The 22,797-nt window shown below is 59.8% G+C and overlaps 2 protein-coding genes across 2 annotated transcripts in view; both read left to right on the top strand.

Moving 5' to 3' along the window:
* The window catches only part of Ramp1 (receptor (G protein-coupled) activity modifying protein 1), a gene marked incomplete at its 5' end in the record, with an annotated part of 33,724 nt that continues 10,927 nt past the window's right edge, over nucleotides 1-22,797 (top strand). Inside the window, 2 exon segments of the mRNA XM_013508020.1 lie at nucleotides 1-18; nucleotides 11,693-11,831. Coding sequence (XP_013363474.1) covers nucleotides 1-18; nucleotides 11,693-11,831 — 157 coding nt within the window.
* LOC102029664 lies at nucleotides 2,450-8,125 on the top strand. Its single transcript, XM_005411202.2, has 2 exons — nucleotides 2,450-4,054; nucleotides 5,658-8,125. The coding sequence occupies exons 1-2, from the start codon at nucleotides 3,954-3,956 to the stop codon at nucleotides 6,157-6,159; spliced, it is 603 nt and encodes a 200-aa protein (XP_005411259.1). The 5' UTR covers nucleotides 2,450-3,953; the 3' UTR covers nucleotides 6,160-8,125.

Raw genomic sequence — 22,797 nt, 5'->3', positions numbered from 1 at the left:
GCCTCTGGCTGCTCCTGGGTGAGTAGAGCCGGCGCCAGGGCACCCGCGGGCGGCATCGTCCTCGCGCACCTTTCCGCTCCCCGGCGGCAGCCTGGGCGAGGGCGGCTTGGGGCGCTGGAGCCGGAGCCCGGGGAGGACCGAGGCGCGGCTGCCCCGTCGCTGCGCTAGCAAAATCCAGAAGCGGCACCTTGCGGATCGGGGGCGCGGGGATGGGAAGCTTGGCCCGTTTATCCGAACATTAATTAGCCGGGACTGGACACCGGGCTTCATGCTCCGAGCAGTTGCTTCTTTGCTAAGCTGTGTCCTTCGCAGAGCGAGGTCAGCGTCTTCCTTTGGAAGGACTTCACTGAGGTCCGTTTTGTCTGCTCGCTGACCTGGCCCTCCTGGCTCGTAGAAATGAGAGGCGGGGGCCCTCGGAGGCAGCAGAGCGCACTGCGCATTCCGCTTCCAGAGAGGCCAGAGCCTGCGGCGGATTCGGCAAAAATCCCCTCATTTCACTTCCCCTGACCTCTCGTGTGCTCATAAAATGTAAGACCCTTTCCGAGCTGTGGGAGCCAGTGGAGTTATTTCATGGATGCAGCTACAGTACTGAAAATTAAATATATTCCTTTTGTTTGTTTGAGGTAGGAGCTCGCTGTGTAGTTCAGGCTGGCCTCGACTCGCCTCGGCCTGCCTGCCTCAGCCTCTGAAGGGCTGGGATTACAAGCACATGCCACCAGGCCCTGGTTTAGATTACCTGAGCTGGGGAATCCAAAGCCCCAGGGAAGGCCCTGCAGTTACTCCTGGTTCTTGTGCTCTGTCCCGACCTGTGGCGTTGCCCCTCTGGTGCCCACTGTGGAAGGGGTGCCCACGCACTGTGCCTGCAGCAGGGAAGCCGACTGTGGCACGGGGCCTGTCCCTGGAGACTGCACAAGTCCCTGAGAGGGGGCCTCCTGGCAGAGAGGAGCAGGTCGGCATAAAAATCCGCGGGAGTCTGCCTCCCGGAACGCAGTGGGATGGATCCTGCCGCTGAAGCGTCTTAACCACAGCCCTGGAAAAGCAGATTCCCACAGCACCCTCTTCTGCTGTGTTAGAATCCAGTCAGCTCGCCAGGGAATTCAGAACTGTTTCAGGTTCCTAAGAAACGAACATTTATTTCTTGGTTCGCACAGCAGAGAGCAGAGTGGGGTTGGGTTTTGTTTTGCCTTTTTTTTTTTTTTTTTTTTTTTTTTTGCATAAATAAGTGCTCTTTACTGCAGCCCAGAGGCAGCACGCACTGCGCCTCATGTAAATAAAATCCAGTGTCACGGTGGCATAGAAAGATCTTCCCCGTTGCCAAGAAACCTGCGTGTTCTGCTAACAGCCCAGCCTGCTGTCATCGCAGCACTGTTCCGAGAGGTCTGGCTAACGTTATATTCTGGAAGAACAAACACAGCTTTACAAGGTTATCAGTAAATTCACGTCTTTGGAGCCCAGCTGCAGGGAGCAGAGCAAGGAGCACGCGCTGTTTTCTCCCGGAGCTGCGCAGCAGCCAGGTCTCCTTGGAGACGAGGGCTTTGCTACCCAGAATGGCAGTGTGGAAGCGTCTTCGGCAGCACGCTGGTCCGTCCTTTAGCCTTGTGGGACAGCTCTATGACCAAGCTGTCTTCCTTATTCAGCCTGCTTCCTTTCTGCCGGCCGTTACTCCAGCCTCGCTGTACACATCGCGGTTTTCCCTGAGCATCCCAGGCGCTCTGCTGTCTGCAGCCCGCTGGCCCGTGGCCCCATGCGTTTATAACGTTCTGTCTGCAGCTGATGCAGGGGAAAGAAGCTCCCAACCTGAAAGCTATCTGGGACGAGTTCGTGTTCTCTAAAATCAAAGAATGAACGTTAGGAACAACGGAGGTTAAGAGCAGAACATATTTATTGGGGGAAAGAAAGCTTCTGTTCAAGAGAGACAAAAGGGGACCCAGCTGGGTTGCCAAGGACCCTGCCTTTCCTAGGGATTTTACAGAGCAAAACCATGAGGTGGAGCGGGTCCAAGGTGGGAAAGAAGGGCACTCGCAAGGAGGGCACAAGGTGGGACAAAACCGTGGTCAGCCAATAAGATCACAAGCATAATTGCTCAGGTAAAATTGATGACATCAGGATCAAATGGGAAAGTCACGTAGCAAGGGGACCTGAACACAGAACAGGGCCTTTCCTGTAGGGGGTTGGGTAGTGACTCTTCCTGGGCTTTTTCAAGGTGATTGATACCTATTTAGAATATCAATCCCTGGTATGTGGGTGCATTTGTTTCATCTTTTGTCCTGAGGTGACCCCCAGCGGAAGTGTCTGTCTCTCCTACTGCTGCAAGATATCTTGCTTCCATACTGGCTCCTTCAGGCCAGGCGTGGTGGCACGCGACTGTAATCCCAGCACACGGGAGGCTGAGGCAGGAGGATCATTGTGAGTTCGAGACCAGCCAGGGCTACAAAGTGAGCTCAAGGCCAGCCTGAGCTGCATAGCGAGACCCTGTCTCAAAAAAAACAAAACAAAACAAAAAAACCCATACTGACTCTTTCAAATGCCTAACCCTACCTGACTGCCTATTCTATCTAATTCAGCTGCCTACAACACAGCCACTAAAAATTTCCAGAAGTGAGAAAATGACATTTCTAGCCAAACCGGGGTTATTCCTAATGGCTGCATTGCAAGCTTCTGTCTTTTGCCAGCTTCGCTTGGGGCGTGAGGCTGCCGAGAGAGGGCGTCTCCGGCACGGGTCCTGGGAAGCTGCAGGACTTCCTTGACCCTCCTGCTCAGGACCCTGTGGTATTTGAGCACTGATATGTATTGAAATGTATGACTCCGTATAAGCGCAGAGGTAACTGGCACTGACTGGGACATCGCAGGCAGTGCAATCTGTGACACGGCTTCAAGGCTGGACGTGGTTCTAATCCTGGAGCCCAGGCCTGAAGGAATCTCACTTGCTAATCAACTCAGTGTGTTTGTTTACCGTCCCTGTGTGCTTAGCTGCAGGGAGACAGTCCTGGATTTTTGTCTTCCTTCCACGGGCGCCTGCCAGGCAGTGTGTGTGCTGTCAGTCTGTGCCAGGGCTGTGGAGAGCGTTTCCACCCGAGGCAGATGGGTTGGCGAGCGGCGCCCTGGGGAGCCCTTCTCCATGGAAGCATTCCTGAAGGCAAACGTGGATTGGAAAACTCCGATCTATGAAGGCAGTCCCAGAATGCGCCGATTTCATAGCTCTGATCACTTGAAACCGGCATCTGGCAGTGGGTGGCACGTGTGGTATGCGTGGCATTGCAAACCCTGGGCTGCCAGTGGCGTCCCAAGGGCTCGCCCAGCGCCCCTGCTGGCGTGCCTTCCCTCCAACCCAGGGTCTTCTGCCTGAGGCGCCATCGGCAGTGTCTGTCCTCTGGGAGACCGACGGCGCCCCCTGCACATGTTGAGCTCCTGACGGAACCTCTGGGGTTCACTCCTCATGTGCCAGCGGGTGTCTGCTCCTCACGGGAGGGTGGCTGGTGGGTGGCAGGGCTCAGGGGTCTGCAGGGAGGGCAGGGAGAACCCCGCCCGAACCTCGTGGCACACAGGGCCTCGGGGAGACCTCCTGGAGAAAGAGACGCTGCTGCCAAGGAGACGAGGAGCATGGAAGGGGGTGAGGGAGGCCCGGCAGAGGCTGCTCCTGCGGCCTCAATACCCGCCCGGCCCTGGCCGCCCGCCTCCACAGAATCTCTGGTCAGCAGAGACACAAAGGTGACAGGGATGACCGGGTGTCTGATCCCCAGACACGTGCATGTGCGCCCAGGTATGCATGCGTGCGCACACACACAGAGCGGTCACCGCCCTCCCACAGGTTGGTACTGGGGCTCCCGGGAGGAGGGCTGTGCGGGCTCAGCCATCCCAGGCAGGCTTCCGGTTCTGCTCCCAGACTGGCTTTGCTGCGTTATTCTCTCTGACATCCGAAGACGTCACTCTGAGCACTGGGTCTGCGCAGCTCTATGCCGCTCTGCAGAGCCGAGCCCAGGAGATGCGCTGACGCTGATGAGACCGGCTGCTGTGGCCCAGGCCTCTCGTCCACCCCCTGCAGGGCTCCGGAGAGGTGGGGCTTCCTTCACCCCAGACCACTCCCCTACTCACTGCGGAGGAGGTGCCTGTGCCGTGACCCCAGCTAACCCCGCCTGCTCACCCTCAACACAGCACGGCTGGGCCTGGGCTGCTCTGGACTCCGGGTCAGCAGCTGGGGACTTGGCTGGGTCTGTGAAGCCAACACCCCGCACAGCCTGCGGCTGCCTCACTCGGGGCAGGGCTGGGGCTCCCTGACCTGGGTCTCGCCACCCGCTCCCGCGCTCCTAGGCTGAGGAGGGATGGTCTTGGCCCCATTCCCAGGGAGGGGAAGCCGGGATTTACCGCACCAAGGGACTGCGTGGCAGTCCCCACCGTGTTGGGCCCCGCCTGGCTAGGGGCTGAAGGAGAAGCAGCTCCCATCCCAGAGCCTGAAAACCGCTGCATCTCACACAGCAGTGCAGGGACCCCAGCCTGGTGCACACGGTGTGGTGTGAGGTGTTGTTGAGGGAAGGCGGCACTGGGAAGGAGCCCAGCTGGTCCGGTGCCCTGTACCAAGCACGCCGCACAGGTGGAGCCGAGGTCCCACGCAGGTGCCTGTGAAGGCCTGTCCAGAGCACAGGGCACTCCCACACACGCAGCGGGTGACTGGCACCAAGCGTCCACAGAGGTGAGACAGAGAAGTCTGCCCCGCGTAAATCATGCGTCTGCCGCCACCACCGCATGGCCACAAATATTTTTTTAAATGCATCTGTACCAGGGGCTGGGGGTGTAGCTCAGCGGCACAAGCGCCTGCCTGGCAAGTGCAAGGTCCTGAGTTCGATTCCCGGTACCAAAAAGAATGAAATGCATCTGTACCAAACGTGCAAACTTTTCTCACGCCATTACTGCCTAAGCAGCATAACGGCTGTTCCCGTGGCGCGTGCGCTGTGTGGGTATTGTAAGGCGCACAGAGCTGACTTAAAGCAGCGTTGGCAAACGCACGGCACGCCTGCCGCCGTGGTTCGGCATCGCTGACGGAAAGTACAGTGTGTAGGAGGCTGCCTTCCACACGGACTTCGCCATTTTGTAGAAGAGGCTCAGCCCGAGGACACGGCAGCAGCGGGGCTCCTGGAGTCCGTCTGTGTTCGTGAGGGAGCTGTGCAGACGGTGCACTGCATGCAGAGGAAATGAACGGGCAGCCATAGAGCCCAAGCCCCGGGAGCTGAACTCGAGTGCCGCAGACCATGGGGCCGGTGCGCGGAGGCCCCGGCTCCCAGAGCACAGAGGAGAAGAGGGCTTTGGCCACCAGGCCAGTGCTGGGAAGGGCCCTGCCCCACACACGCTCAGAGCCTGCTCTAAGGGGGCGGAATTGTGCTGCCAGGTGAAGGGGTGAGGTGACTTGGTGAACAAGGACCCTGGCCGTCCCCGACGTGGGCTGGAGAGGCCAGGACAGCTGTGGACAGGGCTCCTCAGGGCGTAGGCCGTGGGTGTGGCATCTGGGCTGTGGGGGAGTGGGGGGTGGAGCCAAGGTCACCTGAACACTCGAGGACCAGGCCAACTGGACTGTCCGGACAAGTCTCAGTGCAAGCGTGTCTCGTGAGTACTGAGGAGTACGCATGCTAGGAAAGAAAATTATTCTCCTGCATTCATTTTACCAGGGCACCCTGCCACGTTTATGTCTGCTGCCTCTTGCACCCCATCGTGGCCACAGTGGGGTGTAACCGCCCCTCCACGGCGGGGTCGATGGCCGGCAGACCGGAGTCACAGGAGAGGCGTGGCCAGGAGAGATGTGAAAGCCGTGGACAGAGCACAGCTGGTGACGGGCTGGAGACAGGCCCAGCTGGCCGTGCTGTGCGGGGCCGGGCAGGGGAGGCCACGTCCACACAGGGAGCAGTGGGGATGGCCTGCAGGGGGCGGGCCCCAGAGAAAGCAAGGAGAGGCCGCGTGTCCCTGGACATCTTGACGGGACACGGGACGGAGGCACATGCGGGAGCCCTGAGCAGGGGCGGGGCAGCAGGCACAGCCCTGAGGCTGCAGGGAAGAGACTCGGCCCATCCTGGCGCCGTGCGGCTTGAACCCTGCACCCCTGGAGTCCTGTGGAGCTGGCCCGGCCCCCAGAGCCCTGGTCTCTATGCCTTCGGGGCCGTGCGCTTACTGTGACGCCACTGGCCCCACTGGCCCTCGGCGGGCGCGACCAGACCGCCTGCTCCGGAAACGGCAGCCGTCGCTCCGCAGGCCAGTGACCGGCGGGTGACTCGTTCGGCATCCAGGAATCGGGGTTTTGGCTGCCCCATGAGCAGGAGACCCCGACCCCCGATTCATTCTCTGACTCATCCACACTGGGCACATAAGAAAGCGCCTTTCTGTGGATTAGTTCCTGCAGGGCCGGCTTCCTGGTTCTGTGTCCAGGAGCACACGTTTCTGGTTGGTATTCATGCCTGCGGTGGTCATTAACCCAGCTGTCACCTGGGTCCACCACACCACTGCCCGCTCTCTGCTCAGCCTGGACCTCAGCATGGGGACAGCGTGCCTGCTTCTGCTGCACGCCTGGGGCCGTAACCCTTGAGCCCGAGTCTTTCTCCTTGGGATGCTTCGTAGTTTATTTTCCTTTCCGCTGAAGCAGGAGCAGGATGGAGAATGCATCACCTTCCCATGTGTGAAATGCTCCTCGCCGAGGCCGTGGCCGGGGACCCTCATGCAGTGTGGCCCCGTGAGTTGGTGGGCGGTGGAGGAGGGGCTGCGGGGGTGGCGCGTCCTCTGCCTCAGCTTCTTCCCGGTGCTCCGCACGTCCCTCTGCAGGTTTTCCTCGCAAGCACAGGTCCCCTTTCCAGCGGAGGGCGAGGGCATCCCCACCCCTCTGCGCCTCCGTGGCGGGCTGTGCGGTGGGCAGGCACGCCCCCGGAGTGCTCGTTTCTCCTGCGGAGCCTTGCAGGTGTCCCCAGGTGACCGTGCCCCTGGGATTTCTGCGTCTTTTCACGTCAGGACGGAGCGTGCTTTCCTGTGCACGCCACCGTTTCTCAGGCGGCCCCACTTTACAGGGGCCCAAAAGCAACTCACAGTCAGGAGAAACCGTGCTTCCCAGGTGGAGTGTGACCTCTTTTGTGGCCGCAGTGACCACGCTGGGCACAGCTCCTGGTCAGCCCCTCGGTGGGGAGGGGACGGACAAATCTGGCCCTGTGCAGGGACCCGCACACAGCCCAGGAGCCCGTAGGCCGGGCCTGTGCGTACTTTCCCACTTAGGGTATTTTGACCTGTGGCGAGGTTGGGGGCCAGCTGCAGAGATCACTGTCTCATTTCTCTTGAGCTTAAGCTTGGGTCTCTTGCTCCTCATTTCATCCAACGCCCAACCTCTGTCTCTGCCCTCTGCTGTGGCATGCCCGAGGGCCACTCCCTGGCACCTTGGCTGAACCCTCCATGTTTGGTCTGTCTTGTGCCCACTGTTGGTGTTTTCTGGATTCTGTTTCCCCTCTGTAGCGCAGGAAGTTCTTGGAAGCAAGTTTCTGAGTCTCGGTGGCTCGGGCTCTTTGGCGCCCCCCAGCAGTCCTCGATGCTTGTACTGCACGGTGGTCAGGGGCAGACGGTGGACCGCGGCCACTGCTTGGCCTGCATCAAGGGCTCCTTCTCGGCCCTGCCCGTGTTTCCTTTTGTGGATGGCTGGGCGCCCATGGGAAGAGCGTGACATTTCTATGTGCTGATTGCAGTCCTGAAGTGAAACGGGACTACCGGGCCCTCTGCGTCCTTGTTTGTGTTAGGCGCCCGGCCCAGGGGTGCGTCTGTGCCTGCGGGTGTGTCCTGTGTGCAGGCGACACGACCCGGAGCACACGCGTCGGACCCTGCCCGTCACAGCCGCGTGGACCCTCACAGCGTAACCTTCCCGGCCCACTCCTTGCTTTTTAATTGTGGCAAAGTTCACATAACATAGCATGTACAACCCAGCCACCTTGCGGAAGCAGCTAAGTGGTGCTGAGCGTATTCGCGATGTGAGTGACATGTCAGAGCTCTTCTCGTGGAGGAACTGCAGCTCTGGGCCGGTACAGTACAGCTCCTGGCCTCCTCCTTGTGCTTGGCAGCTGCCGGCCCCATCCCAGCTCTGTGATTTGAACTACTCCAGCACCTTCTTTTTTTTTTTTTTGCTTTTGTTTTGTTTTGTTGGCTTTTTATCCGGTACCGGGAATCGAACTCACGACCTTGCGCTTGCCAGGCAGGCGGTGTGCCTCAGCTAAATCCCCAGCCCCTCCAGCACCTTCTGAAAGCAAACTCTGACAGAATTCGTCCTGTGAGGGGCTGATTTCTCTCCGCATCATGTCCTCAAGGTTCCATCCTGCAGCATGGGTCAGAATTTCCTTCCTTCTGAAGGAAATTACATCCCTAGCCTAGTCTCCTTCTTGTTGATGGAACAGAATCTCCAACACCCATGGCTTAGACGAGGAGAGGTTTATTATCACTCAGAGTTTGCGCCCAGATCTGCCGGCTGCGAGGCAGAAGCAGGGTGGTAGAGGGCCCGGCAGAGAAAAAGGTGCTCAGCCCACGGCCACCGCAAGCAGAGGGAGGAGGGAGCAGCGAGCGCGGAAGTGGCATTGCCAGTCACACAGCGACCCTGTGTGCAGGTTTTTGAGGAGCTGCCATACCGTGTTGTTCCACAGTAGCCGCAGCGTTCCACATCCCCGGCGGCTGCGCCCCCGCCTCCCGGCTCCTCCGCACCCTTACCCACACTTGCTCTTTATTTTTTCTGCTTTTGTTTTTGTTTTCCGGAGTAGCCACCCCTGCGATGCGGCCGAGCTGCCACGCACGGCTTTGCAGGTGGGATTTAACGTGGTCGGGGTAACGCGGCAGATCGCTTCGTAGTCCTGTATTTGTCTGACGTTGCAGTGCCCTCCCCTTGGATGTTCTGTGGAGTCACTTCATCCTTTGGCCTGGTTTGGCATCTGTCTTCTCAAGGATTCAAGGGAGCACTCAAGCTGTTTGCTTGAACCCTGCGCCTGTCCTCAGGGCCGGTCACCTAGGGCAGGCCACTTCCTGTCTGAGCCGCTCCCGATCTGTGGGACGGAGGTGGCGTGAGTCACTGTGTCCTGGGATGGTCCCACGGGTTCCCAAGGCTCTGCGCGGAAGCTGTGTGGGGCTGGAGCAGGGTCCGAGCTCGCTGGTGATCAGTAACTCTGGTTTTAAGAAATAGGCATGGAGTTTATCTGCTATCTTGTTTTCTACATTCTAGTTTTTAATACTTCCAGGGGACTTCCTGTTTTTTCAACAAGTCTGTATTTTCTCCTTGCCTCTCTATGTTTTTAGTTAAACTTGTGTTTTATTTTATGACCTAAATAAACATGATTATTTCTTGGCTTACAGAGTTCAGAAATGAATGGTGTCCATTGACAATGAGTAGGATTTTGGCAGGTGGTTCTCCTGGGAAGAACCAGGGCTAGAGCAGGTTGTGGGGGGCCTCGTGGGCAGCGGCATCTGCCACTAGGTCACCAAGGCGGGCAGAGGTGGGGGTCAGGGTGGCCCTCCACCCTGTTCCAGAGAAGGGCTGGGAAGGACTGGTGCATTCTGGTGGGAGTCGGGTGACAAGGACATAAGTCAGGACAAAGAACTGTGCTCTGAGCACCCCACATCCAGCCCAGAGCAGGCACTTGGAGGGGCAGGGGAGCACAGCAGGATAGAACCCAGGGCCTTGCTGTCTGTCGGCTGGATGGGAGGACCAGAGCCAGGCGGCAGGAAAAGAATCCCACTGGCTTCCTGGGGCAGGAAGAGCAGGACCCTGGGCCGAGGAGGACCCGTGCCATCCAAGTGTCACTGCCCCCGAACAGCCGGTTGGAGGGTGCTGGCAGGTGGGGCGGGTGCTCACCCTGGCTGGAGGTAGCGATCTTCAAGGAGAACAGAGCACCTGGGGCAGGAGCCAGCTGGCCTCCTGGAGGAGGTGGGCTGCAGCCAGGCCACACTAGGCAGAGGGCAGCCCAGGAAGTGGGGGTGAGAGCTATAGAGGACACCAGATCCCACGGAGAGGGAAGCAGGAGACGGGCTGTGCACGGACGCGCTGCGCACTCCCAGGCTCCGCACGCAGGTCTCACCACCCGGGACACACCAGCAGCGAGCAGGACATGGGCGGGGCAGGGGTCCTAAAGGAGCCTGGCTGAGGAGAACCCTGCATCCAGCTCCCCAGCACCCTTCTGGGGCCCTGGTCACCAGCAGAGTCCCCCCTGGTCTCACTGGCCCTGCGCCCACCAGCGAGATCTCTGGGAGTGGCGACTGGCTGCTTATCAACCAGATGCCTACCGCGGCCTCTGCACCTAGAAAATAAAATGTGTGCAAAAACTGGCTTCTTTGAAAGGAAGGTGAGTGCTAAAACCATGTAAAACTATGCTCTCCTTTCTCCCTCCTGGGGCTGTGCCTGGTGAGCTTGCAGGCGGAGCTCCAAGGGACAGGGCTGCCCTCCAGGCCTGGTGGGGCAGAGGTGGGGCCGTGGTCTCAGCTCACTGGGCACCTTGTGGGGCATCAGTCACCCACCACTGAGGGGCAGCGTGCAGGGCCTCCTGTGCAGCCCCTCGCTGGGCAATGTCTGCCATCTCGTGGACACTGCCGCTGTCTCAGAGCCTCTGGCTGCAGTCAGGGTCTCCAGTGCAGGCCTGCCCACCTCACACATCTGCCATGCATGCCAGGGCTGAGCCCAGGACCGAGGCTCGCTGCTCCACCCTGCTGCGGGGATCAGCCACCCTTTCCCTGTACCCAGCCAATAGGGGGCCGTCCTGACAGTGTGGAGGGCTGAAGGTTCCCCTGGCCCAAGACAGCAGAGTGGGGCCCAGGGGTGGGGCATGGCAGGTGTTGGGCTCCTTGCAACCAGTTCCCAGACAGCCTGGCCCCTCCTCCAGCCAGGCTGCCCAGGGGCACAGGTGCCAGCACAGCCTCGGGAGTGCAGATGAGGAGCAGCCTGACACTGAACATCTGGGGCTTGGAGGCCCTCACCTGAGGCCCCTAGAGAGGCCAAGGCTGTGGGTGCACAGCCTGGCAGATGGGGGCCGAGGCAGAGGCCCTCCCACCCACTGTGTCCACCGGGCCAGGGGCGAGCTCTGCCCAGCGTGGGTAAATTTTGATCTCACACAATGCACTGCTGACAGAGCCTCTGATCTTGTGTTTGCCAAGGGCGGGGGGGCAGAACTACGTCATGTGTCAGTTTGCTGGCTTGGGTTATATCCAGCAAATACCCAGACCAGGGCTGTGCCACACACCCACAGCCACTGGCCTGACGGATGGGCCCGAGCGCCCTGCTGCATCGCTGCCGGGGACCAGGCCAGGTCGAGGGCAGCCACTCGGTGGCATCATGGCTTGGTGCTCCGGGGCGGAGGCCGAAGGCTTGGGCTGTGTCCCAGCAAGCTGCACCCACCCCCACAGTCTCCAGCTCTGGAGGTGGAGGGAGAGCAGGCAGGGCTTGGCGTGGGGGGACGGCGGAGCCTGTGGCCGGCGTGGCAATTTCAGGTCATCCCCAGCAGCAGAAATGTGACTGGGGCATCCTGGGCCCCATCAGCAGCAAGACCTGTGCGGGGACTCGGGTGATGGAGAGGCCCCGCCTGGAGCGCTGGACGCCTGCAGGGGGTGGGGTACAGCGCGGCCCTCAGAAACTCACTGGCGGCTGTGGGGCGGGCGGGGTGGGCGTGTGCCAGGGAACTCGAAGCAGCAGGTGACGTGTCACTCTCTGTTGCAGCCCACCAGATCTTCCTGGTCACCGCCTGCCAGAATGCCCACTATGGCACCCTCATGCAGGAGCTGTGCCTCACCCGCTTCCAGGAGGACATGGAGGCCATGGGGAGGGCGCTGTGGTGCGACTGGGGCAAGACCATCGGGTGAGTCCTGCGTCCCGGGGACAGACGCGGCTGGGGACGGGACCCCCAGGGTGATGTGAGAGTGAGTGACTGCCCTGGACGACAGCAGAGGGGGATGCTGGGACAGCAAGAGACAGGATCTGATGAGGCTGGGGATGCCCACGACCATCTCAGTGCAGGAGTCTGTGGACAGTGGGGCCCAGCTCTGGGCCAGGACCATGGCGGCCACGTCTCGTGACGCAGAGGTTCTTACGGCCAGGCCAATGTCTGCCGCTCACCCAGGGCTGATATCTCCCGCTCACCCAAGGTCCCTCTGTCAGGGCTCAGAGCTGCGGGCCAGGCTGCCCCTGAGGGGTGGTGTGCAGCGCTGACTGAGGCCTTACCCTGTATGGCAGGCCCTGCTACCTGAACTCCCCTCCTCCCACTCGCAGAGTCCCTGCCATCTCTGGGGCCCCAGGTGCCCACAGCAGGTGCAGGGATCCTCCCAGCCGGACCAGGCTCTCACCTTCATCATCCAGTGTCCAAGCCTGGCTGCTGCTGCAGTGTGGTGCCCCAGGGTCCCGGCGGCTGGAGGGGCGTGGGCAGGGCTGCAGGCCTCGGCCCCAGCCACAGAGCCCCCGGCAGGGTCCGCATGCCGGGCCGGTGCACAGCACACGCAGGTGCACAGCCCTGGCGCCCCTTCTTCCGGTGCCCAAGGCGAGAGACAGCGGGGTCCTGGACACTGCTTGTGGGGGCCAGGGGCAAGGAGGGGGCAGCCTGGGGTCTCTGTGGGGGAAAAGTGAAGCCAGTTCGCACACAAATTGTGTATGAGGCTTCGCATCTCCCCAGGGCCTGGGACTCGCCTGGCTCCTGGCAGATGCTGGCCAGGTCCTGTGGGATGAACGCCCCTCCGAGGAGCGCAGCTGGAGGGCACGTAGGTGAGCACCCGGGGTCCTCCGCACAGAGTGGGGCCGCGCTGGCCTCCTCTCCTGGCGCAGGCTCTCCCCGCCCGTGCAGCCCGGCCCCCCGTGGCCCTGCTCGCTCCCTGACAGGGAGGACCAGCAGTGCCCATCTCGGGGGTCGTTCATCTCGGGCTCCACTGCTCCCAGCACTCTGCTCAGGGGACAGCTGTGGAATCTCTACCTCGGGGACAGGAGACAGGCAGGCACAGTGTCCCACGTGCAGCGCTGCAGCGGAGAACTCGCACCCTGGCTGCACCTCTGCTCGCGCTCAGGGTGCAGAGTGGCCCCGGCGGAGGAGTTGCGGCCAAAGCCCAGGCCCCGAGGCTCAGGACCTGGGACCCTTGTTGGGACACAGTCATCCCGGGTGGTCCCAGGTGGGACCCCTCAGGGTGTCCTGGGGACCTGGCAGCACCCCCAGCCAGATCCTCCCCGTCCTCTTGATCTGCTGCACCCCGGGCCTCTCGGAGAGCACAGGCCTCGAGTTCTGAGCGAGTTGGGTGCTGGAAACCGAGAGGGACGAGGTTGCAAACATGGGCAGAGCAGCCTGGTCTTTGGGCTCACTGCTTTCTGCCTGGCTGAGTAGCTTGCGCTTAAATTAAACGTTGCATTTAACACGCCCGGGAGGTGAGTGGGCCCTGGGGAGGCCGAGATGGGTGGAGCTGTGCAGCCCTGCAGGCGCCTTGCAGGAGTGCGTGGGGGGCAGGGGGAACACTCGGCTGTCGTCGGAGGGCTCAGCGCACCAGGACCAGAAAAAGAAGCGGGGGTGCCGCTAGGAACACGCTACTGGACGCTGGCTAGCCTCAGTTTCCCCAGTGCAAGCAGTGTCCGTGTTCAGGCTGCAGGACTGGGCCAGGTGGGTGATTGGACGGAGGACTTGGGCGCTGCGGGGCCTCTGTCAGCCACACGTCACTGAGGGTGGCCATGGGGCCAAGGCGGAATCTTAGCACAGGCTGCTGTTGGGGTCCAGTGTCCAGGACAAGGCAGTGGCCTCAGCACAGAGCCCCCAAATGCAGGCTGCCTGAGGCCACCGTCGTCCCGGGGCCTGGCCAGGCCTGCAAGAGGTCCGGAAGTGGCAGAGGGACAGCTTCCAGATCTCCCCTAACACCGGAGAAGGCTCCAGTTTCACAACAGCTGCACGTGGAAGGACTCACCTTCCACACGTGGCGGACGTGCACACAGAACACAGGGAGAGCTCTGGGGACATTCACGCCAGACAGCTCCTGGCAGCCGTCCTGGTGGCTTGAGCCTTGTTCAAGCAGACACTGTACCCCTGGTTGGGGGCTGGGGCTATACAAGGTGCTTAGCGGGCTGGGTGTAGCTCAGCAGAACACGAGCCGCCTAGTGTGCCCAGGTCGCGGTCCGTGTGCGCCACAGAGCAAAGCGGACGTCTCCCAGGGGAAGCCCGGGCTGCGAGAGCGTCAGGCCCCCTTCCAGCCGGAGAACCTGGGCCTTCTTGCGTCCCTTGCCTGGGACCATGGCCTGCTCTGATTTTGCAGATCCAAGAGCAGAACACAGTGAGACTGGCCACCTGCCTGTGAATGGGCCCAGGGCCTCCCCAACCGCTCTTCACCTTCACCGTGGCCCCGCACTGCACTGGGCCTTCTGGTTCCTTACCTGAGGGGTGATCTTGCCGGGCTGCTGTGAGTGGCTCCAGGGTGACCTTGAGCTCTTTCTACATGTGTGAGGTGTGTCTGGGTCAGCAGCACCCACTGCTTCCAGGCCAGCGTGTGCTCCAAGCCTTGGTCAGCATTAGCAGAGGCTGTCTCACTGTGCCGGATAGCGGCGTCTCCAACACCACAGCTTTTAAAGAGAATTTTTTTAAAATGATAAAAATAATACAAAATTTCAGAGGAAGATGACAGGAAATTAACAATGGTTGTTATATTGTATATTCAAAGTAGCTGTTCAGATGATGGATATAGGCATGCAAGTTGATCAGTCAGGCATTAACTGTTCTTTTCAATAAACCAATAGAAATTAATAGTACAGTTATCTTAGCCATCTTGTGTGTATATTTATATATATATTTTTTCCCTTTCTTCTTTCTTTTCTCCTTTCCCCCATCCCAGTTGTTCTTTCCTTTTGAGCAGTTTCTTTCCCTTTCACAATACCTATTGTACCTTTCGGATTAGCTTGTTTCTTTTTAACTTCGGTGTTTTTAGCTCATACATCAAAACAGGGAAACTGATGTTTCCATATGCGGATACACCGTGTGGGGTGTGACTCAGGTAACCCTGTCCACCTCAAACGCACATCCCTTACGGTGAAAACGTTCAACTCTGTTCCTCTCCCGGCGCCCCAGCCCTGGGCTCCCGTCCCCCTGTGACCTGGTGCCCAGCGCAGAACCTTCCCACCGCTCTGCTTGGCCTTGGGGACCCTGCTGCCCTCCTGGTCTCCGAGATCCTGGCGCAGACTCTGCAGGAGCGACATCACGTGGCTCTCGCCTCTGCGCCTGGCTCACCCCCGACCTCCAGTCCCGCCCTCGCCCCGCCGAGCGGAGCGGCATCCCGAGGCCAGGCGTCTGTAGCGCCCGCCCACCTGGGATGAGGCTGGGCCGTTTCCAGCTCTGGGTCACAGTGAGCAGTGCCCAGCTCTCGCGTCTCCACGCTCTGCTGCCATTTCCAGAGAGACTGTGAGCAGGATTGTGGGATCATAGGGTACCGCTAGCTTCAGTTTTTTTAGGAAAGTGGGTTTTTTTTCAGCTTTTTCTTTGTTCTTTGGGGAGGGGGCAGAGTAGGGATTGAACCCCAGGCCCTGGCACTGAGCTACATCTCCAAAACTTCCTTTTTTAAATTTTGAGACAAGGTCTCTCTAAGCCATGCTAAAACCTATGATTCTCCCACCTCAGCCTCCCAGAGTACTTGGATGACAGATGGGAAAGTCGCTGGTTTTATTTATTTACTTATTTATTTATTCATTTTGTGTTTTTGAGACAGGGTCTCACTATGCGGTTCAGACTGGCCTTGAGCTCACTTTGTAGCCCAGGCTGGTCTCGAACTCACAACGACCCTCCTGCCTCAGCTTCCCAGGTGCTGGGGTTACAGGCCTGTGCCACCACGCCCAGCGTGGCTGGTTTTAAAGTAACTACTGATGAGAGTTTTCTCACCTATGAGCCGTTCCGAGCTGACGAGAGACAAGGGGACACCTCTGCTCCTTCCTTCCTGTACGCGGCCACGTCCAAGATGTCACCTTTGGTACAGGCAGATGTCAAAGTGGCAAGATGCAGGGGACGGGGCTGCCGTCTCCATGGCCACGCTGTCGGGGTCAGTGGCTCCCAGAGAACCAGCGTGACCTCACTCTGGGTGAGGCGCCGCCCCCTCCTCCCGGGGTGTGCGAACATGCAAGGCTGGCCCTGGCCACCCGGCTCGGGGTAGCTCAGGCTCCGGGTGGGCGGGGTCCGCCCGACCTGGCTGGGGTCCCTGAGGCCCGGGCACCGTGGCACACCTGCCCGCCGGCCGGTCCGAGTGCTGCCCAGGTGTGTGAGGTGCGGCGGCTGGCTGAGGACACAGGCCGAGCCCCACGGAGGAGGCGCGGGTGGTTGCTGACTTGCCCGGGGCCGTGCATCCCCCTCAAGGCCTCTTCTGTGTCCCGGTACAACAGTGAAGTCAGGAAATTCCTCATCTCAGTGGCAAAGCTGGAACAGCTGCCTGGTGTGTTTGGGATTTCCACAGGAACCGAGAGGGCAGCCTCCTCGCGGATCCTGAGGGCTCTGGGCAGGGGGCGCGTCATCCCTCTCGGGGCTCAGGAGGGGCTGTGCCCCCCTGTGCTCCACAGCGGGCACCGGAGGCCACCCATGGGGTGCAGCCTCTTGCCTGGCCAGGAACCCGCAGTGCAGGGTCTGGCACCACCTTGGTCCCCTCTTGCGTCCCCATAGGCGTCTGTTTTTGAACCTGCCACAAACCCTCAGGCACTCGGCCACATTTGTGCCCAGCCTGGTGGCAGGGGACCAGCAAAAGGGCCTGGGCTGCATGGAAAAGCCCGGGCATTGGGCAGGACCATGGCAGGGTCCGCAGTATGGCCAGGCGGCCAGGCCACCATCCTCCGAGCTCTGTCCCTCTCTGTGCAGATCGGGGCAGGAGAACCTTCCCCACCTCTCGGAGCTGAGCTCCGAGTCCCCCCGCCCCCTTGGTGGGCTGTGCACACACTGGGCCACCTGGCGGCCTGATCACAGGTCCGTGCCCCGGGGCGGCTCACGGGGGAGCGAGGCAGGTGTGCCCTGATGGAGGGGAGGGCCGGGGAGCAGGGGACCCGGCCACCCAGGGCCAGCCCTGCCAGGAGGAGCGGGACAGGGGGAGACCAAGGGCCCCGCCCCTCGGCACCAGGCGTGCACCTCCTGCCAGCGGCTTTCCCTGGTGGGCATGGGGGTGTGGGGAGCCCTGCAGGCAGTGGCGGGGGGGCTCACCCACACCGGGTGTGCCTGATGGGGACCCCAGAGTCTTGGATGCCCGTCCACTGGGATCCCCACGTCCTTTCTCGGGGAGCTCCCAGAGAAATACACCAGCCCTCCTCCCCGCCCCAGCCCCGGCTCCGAGTCCTCCAGGCCAGCGGGGGCCACAGACGCGGCCACTTCCCCAGGCGGGGCAGGGCCAGCGCCGGCTGTGGCACCAAGGCTGCCGTGACGTCTTTCTCCGCTGGGCGATTCAGTCCTCTGTTTCGAATCACCGGTTTGGGGACGTAACCAGCTTGTGTGCCAGAACCAGAAGGTCACACACGCGTGACGCTGAGCACAGCACCGCTGTGAGCGGGAGGATGAGCGGTGGCCCCCGTCTCCCGCCCTCCTTCCCCCTGGACAAGGGGCTGCCACAGCCCCCAGCCATCCAGGCAGGGCCTGAGGGACGTGGCTTCCCCGAGGCCTGCTCAGCCTGGGTCTGCAGCCGCATCCCCGGAGCACCCGGGCTGCACATGGAGGGGCAGACACACCTCGGGAGAGAGAGGAGGAGCGCTCCAGGGCTGCGCCTGTGTGTTGTGCGTGGCCGCTGGGAGCAGGCAGTGGTGAGGTCCCTTCCCGAGCTTCTCTTCACCCCAACGCACATAGGACCAGGGGCCTCGGGGCAGCCACCCTACCCCTGCGTTTTCTGTTTGTTTTGGAAAGGATCTCAACAAGTTGCCCAGGCTGGCCTCCAACTGATGATCCTCCTGCCTCAGCCTCCCGAGTAGCTGTGGTTTCAGGTGCACCTCTGTGCCTGACTGTCCCATGCACATTTGGAGGACACCTTTCTCCAAGAGGGTCTCCCGGGATCCTACGCACAGGGTGTGCAGTGGGACTCACTCAGAGACACACCGCGGCTGTGCGTCTCTTTTTCCAGCTTCTGCTCTCATACATGTGCCACCCACCCTCCCAAAAAATACTCCTTTTGGGCAGCCACAGTGCAGCTGGGCAGAGGCAGCCCGGCGCAGTGGCTGGCAGCAATCGCCTCACGCCGCGTCCTTCTTATCCCTGCTGCTGCTGCTTCCTACGTGCTCCGCGTCCCTCTCTTCCTCCTCCTGCCTCTCCCTCAACTTCTCCTTCCGCTCTCCCCCCTTCCTCCTGGCGTGGAGTCCCAGGAGCAGCAGGCACCTTGCCGCACGGCACCCTGCCCGGGGGCCTCACAGCACACGTGTGCACAGCGCAGGCCCGTGACGGGCTGCCTGGTCACGTTCCCAGGGGATCTCGACAAACGACAGCTCTGCCGGCCACGCAGGGACACAGCTGCCCCTCCCAGGTCGGCGCGCGCTGGTGCGGGGACTTGTGCTTGTGCGGGTGGAAATGAGATCTCCGCTTTTAGTTTGCACAGCTTCGGTTCTGGGGAGGCGGGGCCCCTTTCCCACAGTTACCTGGAATTTGCTTTTTAAGTGGAGAGGACCTCACCGCAGCTTCCCTCTTTGCACTGGAGCCGTTGGATTTTTTGGTTAGTTGTTCTTTTAAGACTTCTTTGTTACGTCTTTTTACGGGCCGTGTCTGTAGTAATGGTGCCCTCCGTCTGGGGCGTTTGCCTGGACATCACACATCCCCACTGGGCTCTGTCACCTCCCCCTTCCTCCGGCCCTCCCCATGCCCTCCAACTCTGGATCCCTCTCCCACTAGAAAAAGCTCTATTTCCATTCTTTTCTTCAATTCTCTCTTTTTAAAAGTCTTTTACAAGACTTTTAAAAGTCTTTTACAAGACTTTTAAAAAGCCATTTTAGATTTACAGCGCAGTTGAGATGAAGGTACTAAGATCTTCCAGATACTTGTTGGAGGTTTTTTTGTTTTGGTTTGGTTTTTTGAGACAGGGTCTTGCTGTGCAGTTCAGGCTGGCCTTGAATTCATTATGTGGCCCAGGCTGGCCTCGAACTCTGCGGTCCTCCTGCCTCAGCCTCCTAAGGGCTAGGATTACAGGTATGCGCCACCACGCCCGGCCCTTCTCTTTTTTTCAGTACATGTTTGCGACACCCGTTGAACACACATGCTGTGGGGAGTCGGCAGGGATCCAGCCTCATCTTAATCCCCTTCTTCTCCCTGTCCCTGTGCACTTGTCTTCCTCCTCCCACTCCAGCAGGTGCGCCTCCCTGCATCCTCTCATCTTTTATTTTGCTCTTAAATTATTTGTGCCTTGAGTGTCTCCCGCAAGGAAGTCGCCTGCCTGGTCTAGCCCGCCTGCACGCGTTCCAGTCTGTTTCAGTTCATTTCCCCCACGTTGTGGGACCGTGTCCACCGTTTCCGTCACGTGTGCTCGTGCGTTTTCTCTAACGCAGAAGGCCTCTCTCAGTGTGTCCCATTTTCATGATCCTTGGCACTGCTTTGCTCGCTTTGAGATATTTTCTGCCCACTTTTTCCAAAAGGACCGAAGAACGTACTGCTGGTGCCCACTGGCCGTCACTGAGACTGTAGCTGGGAAGCCGCTGGGGAGACCCCCGGAAGCAGCCCTCAGGCTAAGGGGTTGATTGAGCCCTTGCAGCTGCTGGCCAGAAAGAAAGGACCGGGCCAGGGCCAGGCAGCACGGGCGAGGACAGCTGCCGGGAGCAGAGCCGAGCGCACCGTTCCTGGGCACTGCGGGAAGGAGCCTGCGAGGCTGACCCGGCCCCGGGGCTGTCCAGGAGAGGGGTGTGAAGCCGAGGAGGCTTGGGCTTGGGAGCTGGGTCCCTAAGAGCGGTCCCGGCCCGGAGTCCAGCAGGGTTGGCAGGATGGGGCAGCGACAGGGCCGGGAAGCAGGTGGAGGTAAGGTTCTAACCAACGTTCCCACCTTGGAGCTGCTCGTTCCTTGTCGGCCTGAGCTGCGGCTCCTCAGCCTTCCCGCTCGCCCATCTGTCCAGGCCCCCCACCCCCATCCTCCCACTGGCAGAAAAACCCTCCTGGGCAGAGCGGCCCAGGGCCTGCCACCCTGAGGCTGGACTCTGAGGGTGGCCTCGCTCCCAGTGGGGTAAGCGCAGCGTTCGCCGCCTTGGCCGTCCCCGATCCCCTTCTTTCCATTCCTGCAGGCGGGTTTTAGGGTCCGGGCCGTGCTTGCCTAATGGGTCATAGATAACAGCTGACCGTCCGGCCTGGCACCAGTGCTGGGAGCCAGCCTGTGCCGGGAGATGTACTCTTTCCTTGGAAGTTCCAGTCAGTGTGTCCTGAGGACCTCAGAGCCAAGAGGACGGGGATCGCCTTCTCCAGTTTATTTGTTTTGGTTTTAGTTCTGGAAAGTAAGCCAAGGCTTGCTAAATTGCTCAGGCTGGCCTCAAAGCTGTGATCCTCCTGCCTCAGCCTCCCCAGTCATTAGGATCACAGTGTGGGCCACCTCAAACAAATTATTTTGAGTACTTCTTGTGTTTGTATTTCCTCTGTGTTTATCTGTTCCACAGCCTTCTGATTCTTCAGTTCACGAAAGCATAATGATACATGGTAATGTTCAGATGTTTAATAACCCATGTATTCAAGGGTAAGCCTCTGTTTTTGTTTGATCCGGTTTTCCCTGTTTAGAGGCCAGCTCACTCGGCAGAAGGACCTGAGGAAGCGTGTTCCCCCTCTGATGGCGTGTGCGCACATTAGCAGTGTTCAGAGACCGGGCTGCCTTTCAGATCGTGCTGCAGCTTTCTGGCTGTGCCTCTGTCTTTGCCTTCCCTCAGCCTCGCTGATTTCCCAAGGTGTAATTTAGCTGTTCAGCTCATGGCCCTCACTTTCTGACCGCCGAAGACCCTGATGCTGTGAGACTCTTCTCTAAGAGCTCGGCTCCGTCCAGGGGTCCGAAACATCATGCCCTTCCCTCCTGACGCCGGCGCGGGTGTCCGGCTCCCGCCGCGCCGGCTGCCGTGATGTAAGGGCGTCTGTGTCTGCCGCAAGTGCCTTTCGAAGCTCGCAGATTCTGCTGGTTTCCGTCTCTTTGGGCAGGGAGAGAAGGCAGGTTCTGGACGGTTTTGGCTTTTGTGTTTTGGCTGAGGTTTTCCGGAGCCTGGCCTCTGCCCTGCCCAGTGCACACGGACTTGGAAATGGAGCGTGGTTTTTTTGGTTTTTTTCTGGTACCAGGAATTGAACTCATGACCTTGCGCTTGCCAGGCAGGCACTGTGCTGCTGAGCTAAATCCCCAGCCCCTTTGGTTTGTTTTGGTTTGGTTTGGTTCTTTGAGACAGGGTCTCACCGTGCAGTCCAGGCTGGCCTTGAACTCAGGGTGATCCTTCTGCCTCAGCCTCCAGAATGCTGGGGCTACGGGTGTGTGCCCCCCCACCCCGCTTGTGTTCTTGATCGTTCTGTCCCTGTGCTGATGTTTCTCCTCTCTCCGTTGTTGAAATGTGTGTTTTCTTCAGTGAGGCTGAAATGTTGGCAAGCTGATCTTCGCCCAGCCAGCCGCGGAGTGTGGACAGACAGACATCCTTGTGCCATGCTCATTTCCTCCCTTGTCAGACCTCGAGCGCTGGCCTCCTCCCTGGAAGAGCAGGGGTCTCTGGCGCTCCGCTTCTCTCCCTCCCCCTGGGTCTCTTCCTCCCTGTGCTCCCTCTCTTAGTGCTTGGAAATCCACCCCTTCTCTCTGCAGCCCTCATGCTCTGGTTTTGGTTTTTGTAGTGTCCTTCTCTGAGTCTCCCTGGCTCTCCCGAGGGGCCTCTGCCAACAGTGGTTGATTCAGCACAGTCTGTCCTAGCGCCTCGGAGCTTTTGCAGGCAGCTTTCAAACCCTGGCCGATACCTGAAGCACTGCATGTCCTAAAATAGCCACACAACTAACAGAGGCACAGAATCCACGCTTCCTGCGTGGGACAGCTTGGCAGGTGGGAGAATAGAATGGGCCGGGCGAGGCTGGACAGTACTCCTGAAGCCCTTTAGCGGGTGGTCCATTGTCTCTGGGTTCTTTTGTCAGCAGAGAAGGCAGTGATTCTGACTGACTATTTGATTGGCTTTTTTTTAAGCACTGGGAATCAAACCCAGGGCCTTGCATATGCTAGGCAAGTGCTCTACCACTGAGCTACATCCCTAACACTTTTATTTATTTTCTATCTTTAGACAGGCTCTTACTACATTGCCCAGGCTATCCTTGAACTTGAGATTGTCCTGCCTCAGCCTCCTGACTGGCTGAGATTATGAGATTACAGCCGTGTACCCTCTGTCTGTCTCTCTCATTCACTTGTGCCTTTTTTTTTTTTTTTTTTAATCTGACCTCCTTTCTGGTACAGCTGTTAGCAGCACAGCTTTCGGTGTAAGCTGTTTGTGATACTTGCTGTGACAGTACCCTCACTCACCATGGGGCTGTTGTGTGTGTGTGTCCCCTGGAGGACCTCAGGTACCTTGTGCAGTCCTCTGTCAGGTCTGAGTCTCTTCCGATGGCTGTTAGATCTCCTCCCAGGGAGTTTCCTGGACCACCTGTTCCTGTCCTGCCTCATTCTCTCAAGCACCTCCAGGTGGGGTGCTGGACAGATATCGCTGACACAGATGTTGCTGGCACCCCAGACATCCCCAGGAAGCCAGCTGTCCACCCTCGTGGCCAGAGGGTGGCCGCGCAGGGAAGAGACAGAGGAGCCCCCAGCAACCGCAGGGGTCTGCCTTGCCACAACCCCCTCTTGCCTGGGCGCACCAGCTGGCCCAGGCAGACACACGTCTGCAGAGGCAGGACAAGGTGC

This window comes from Chinchilla lanigera, unplaced genomic scaffold (assembly GCF_000276665.1).
Source record: "Chinchilla lanigera isolate Chin_1 unplaced genomic scaffold, ChiLan1.0 scaffold00141, whole genome shotgun sequence".
Lineage (NCBI taxonomy): Eukaryota > Metazoa > Chordata > Mammalia > Rodentia > Chinchillidae > Chinchilla > Chinchilla lanigera.
The sequence above is the reverse complement of the archived record's forward strand: the minus strand, read 5'-3'. Positions and strand labels throughout refer to the sequence as shown.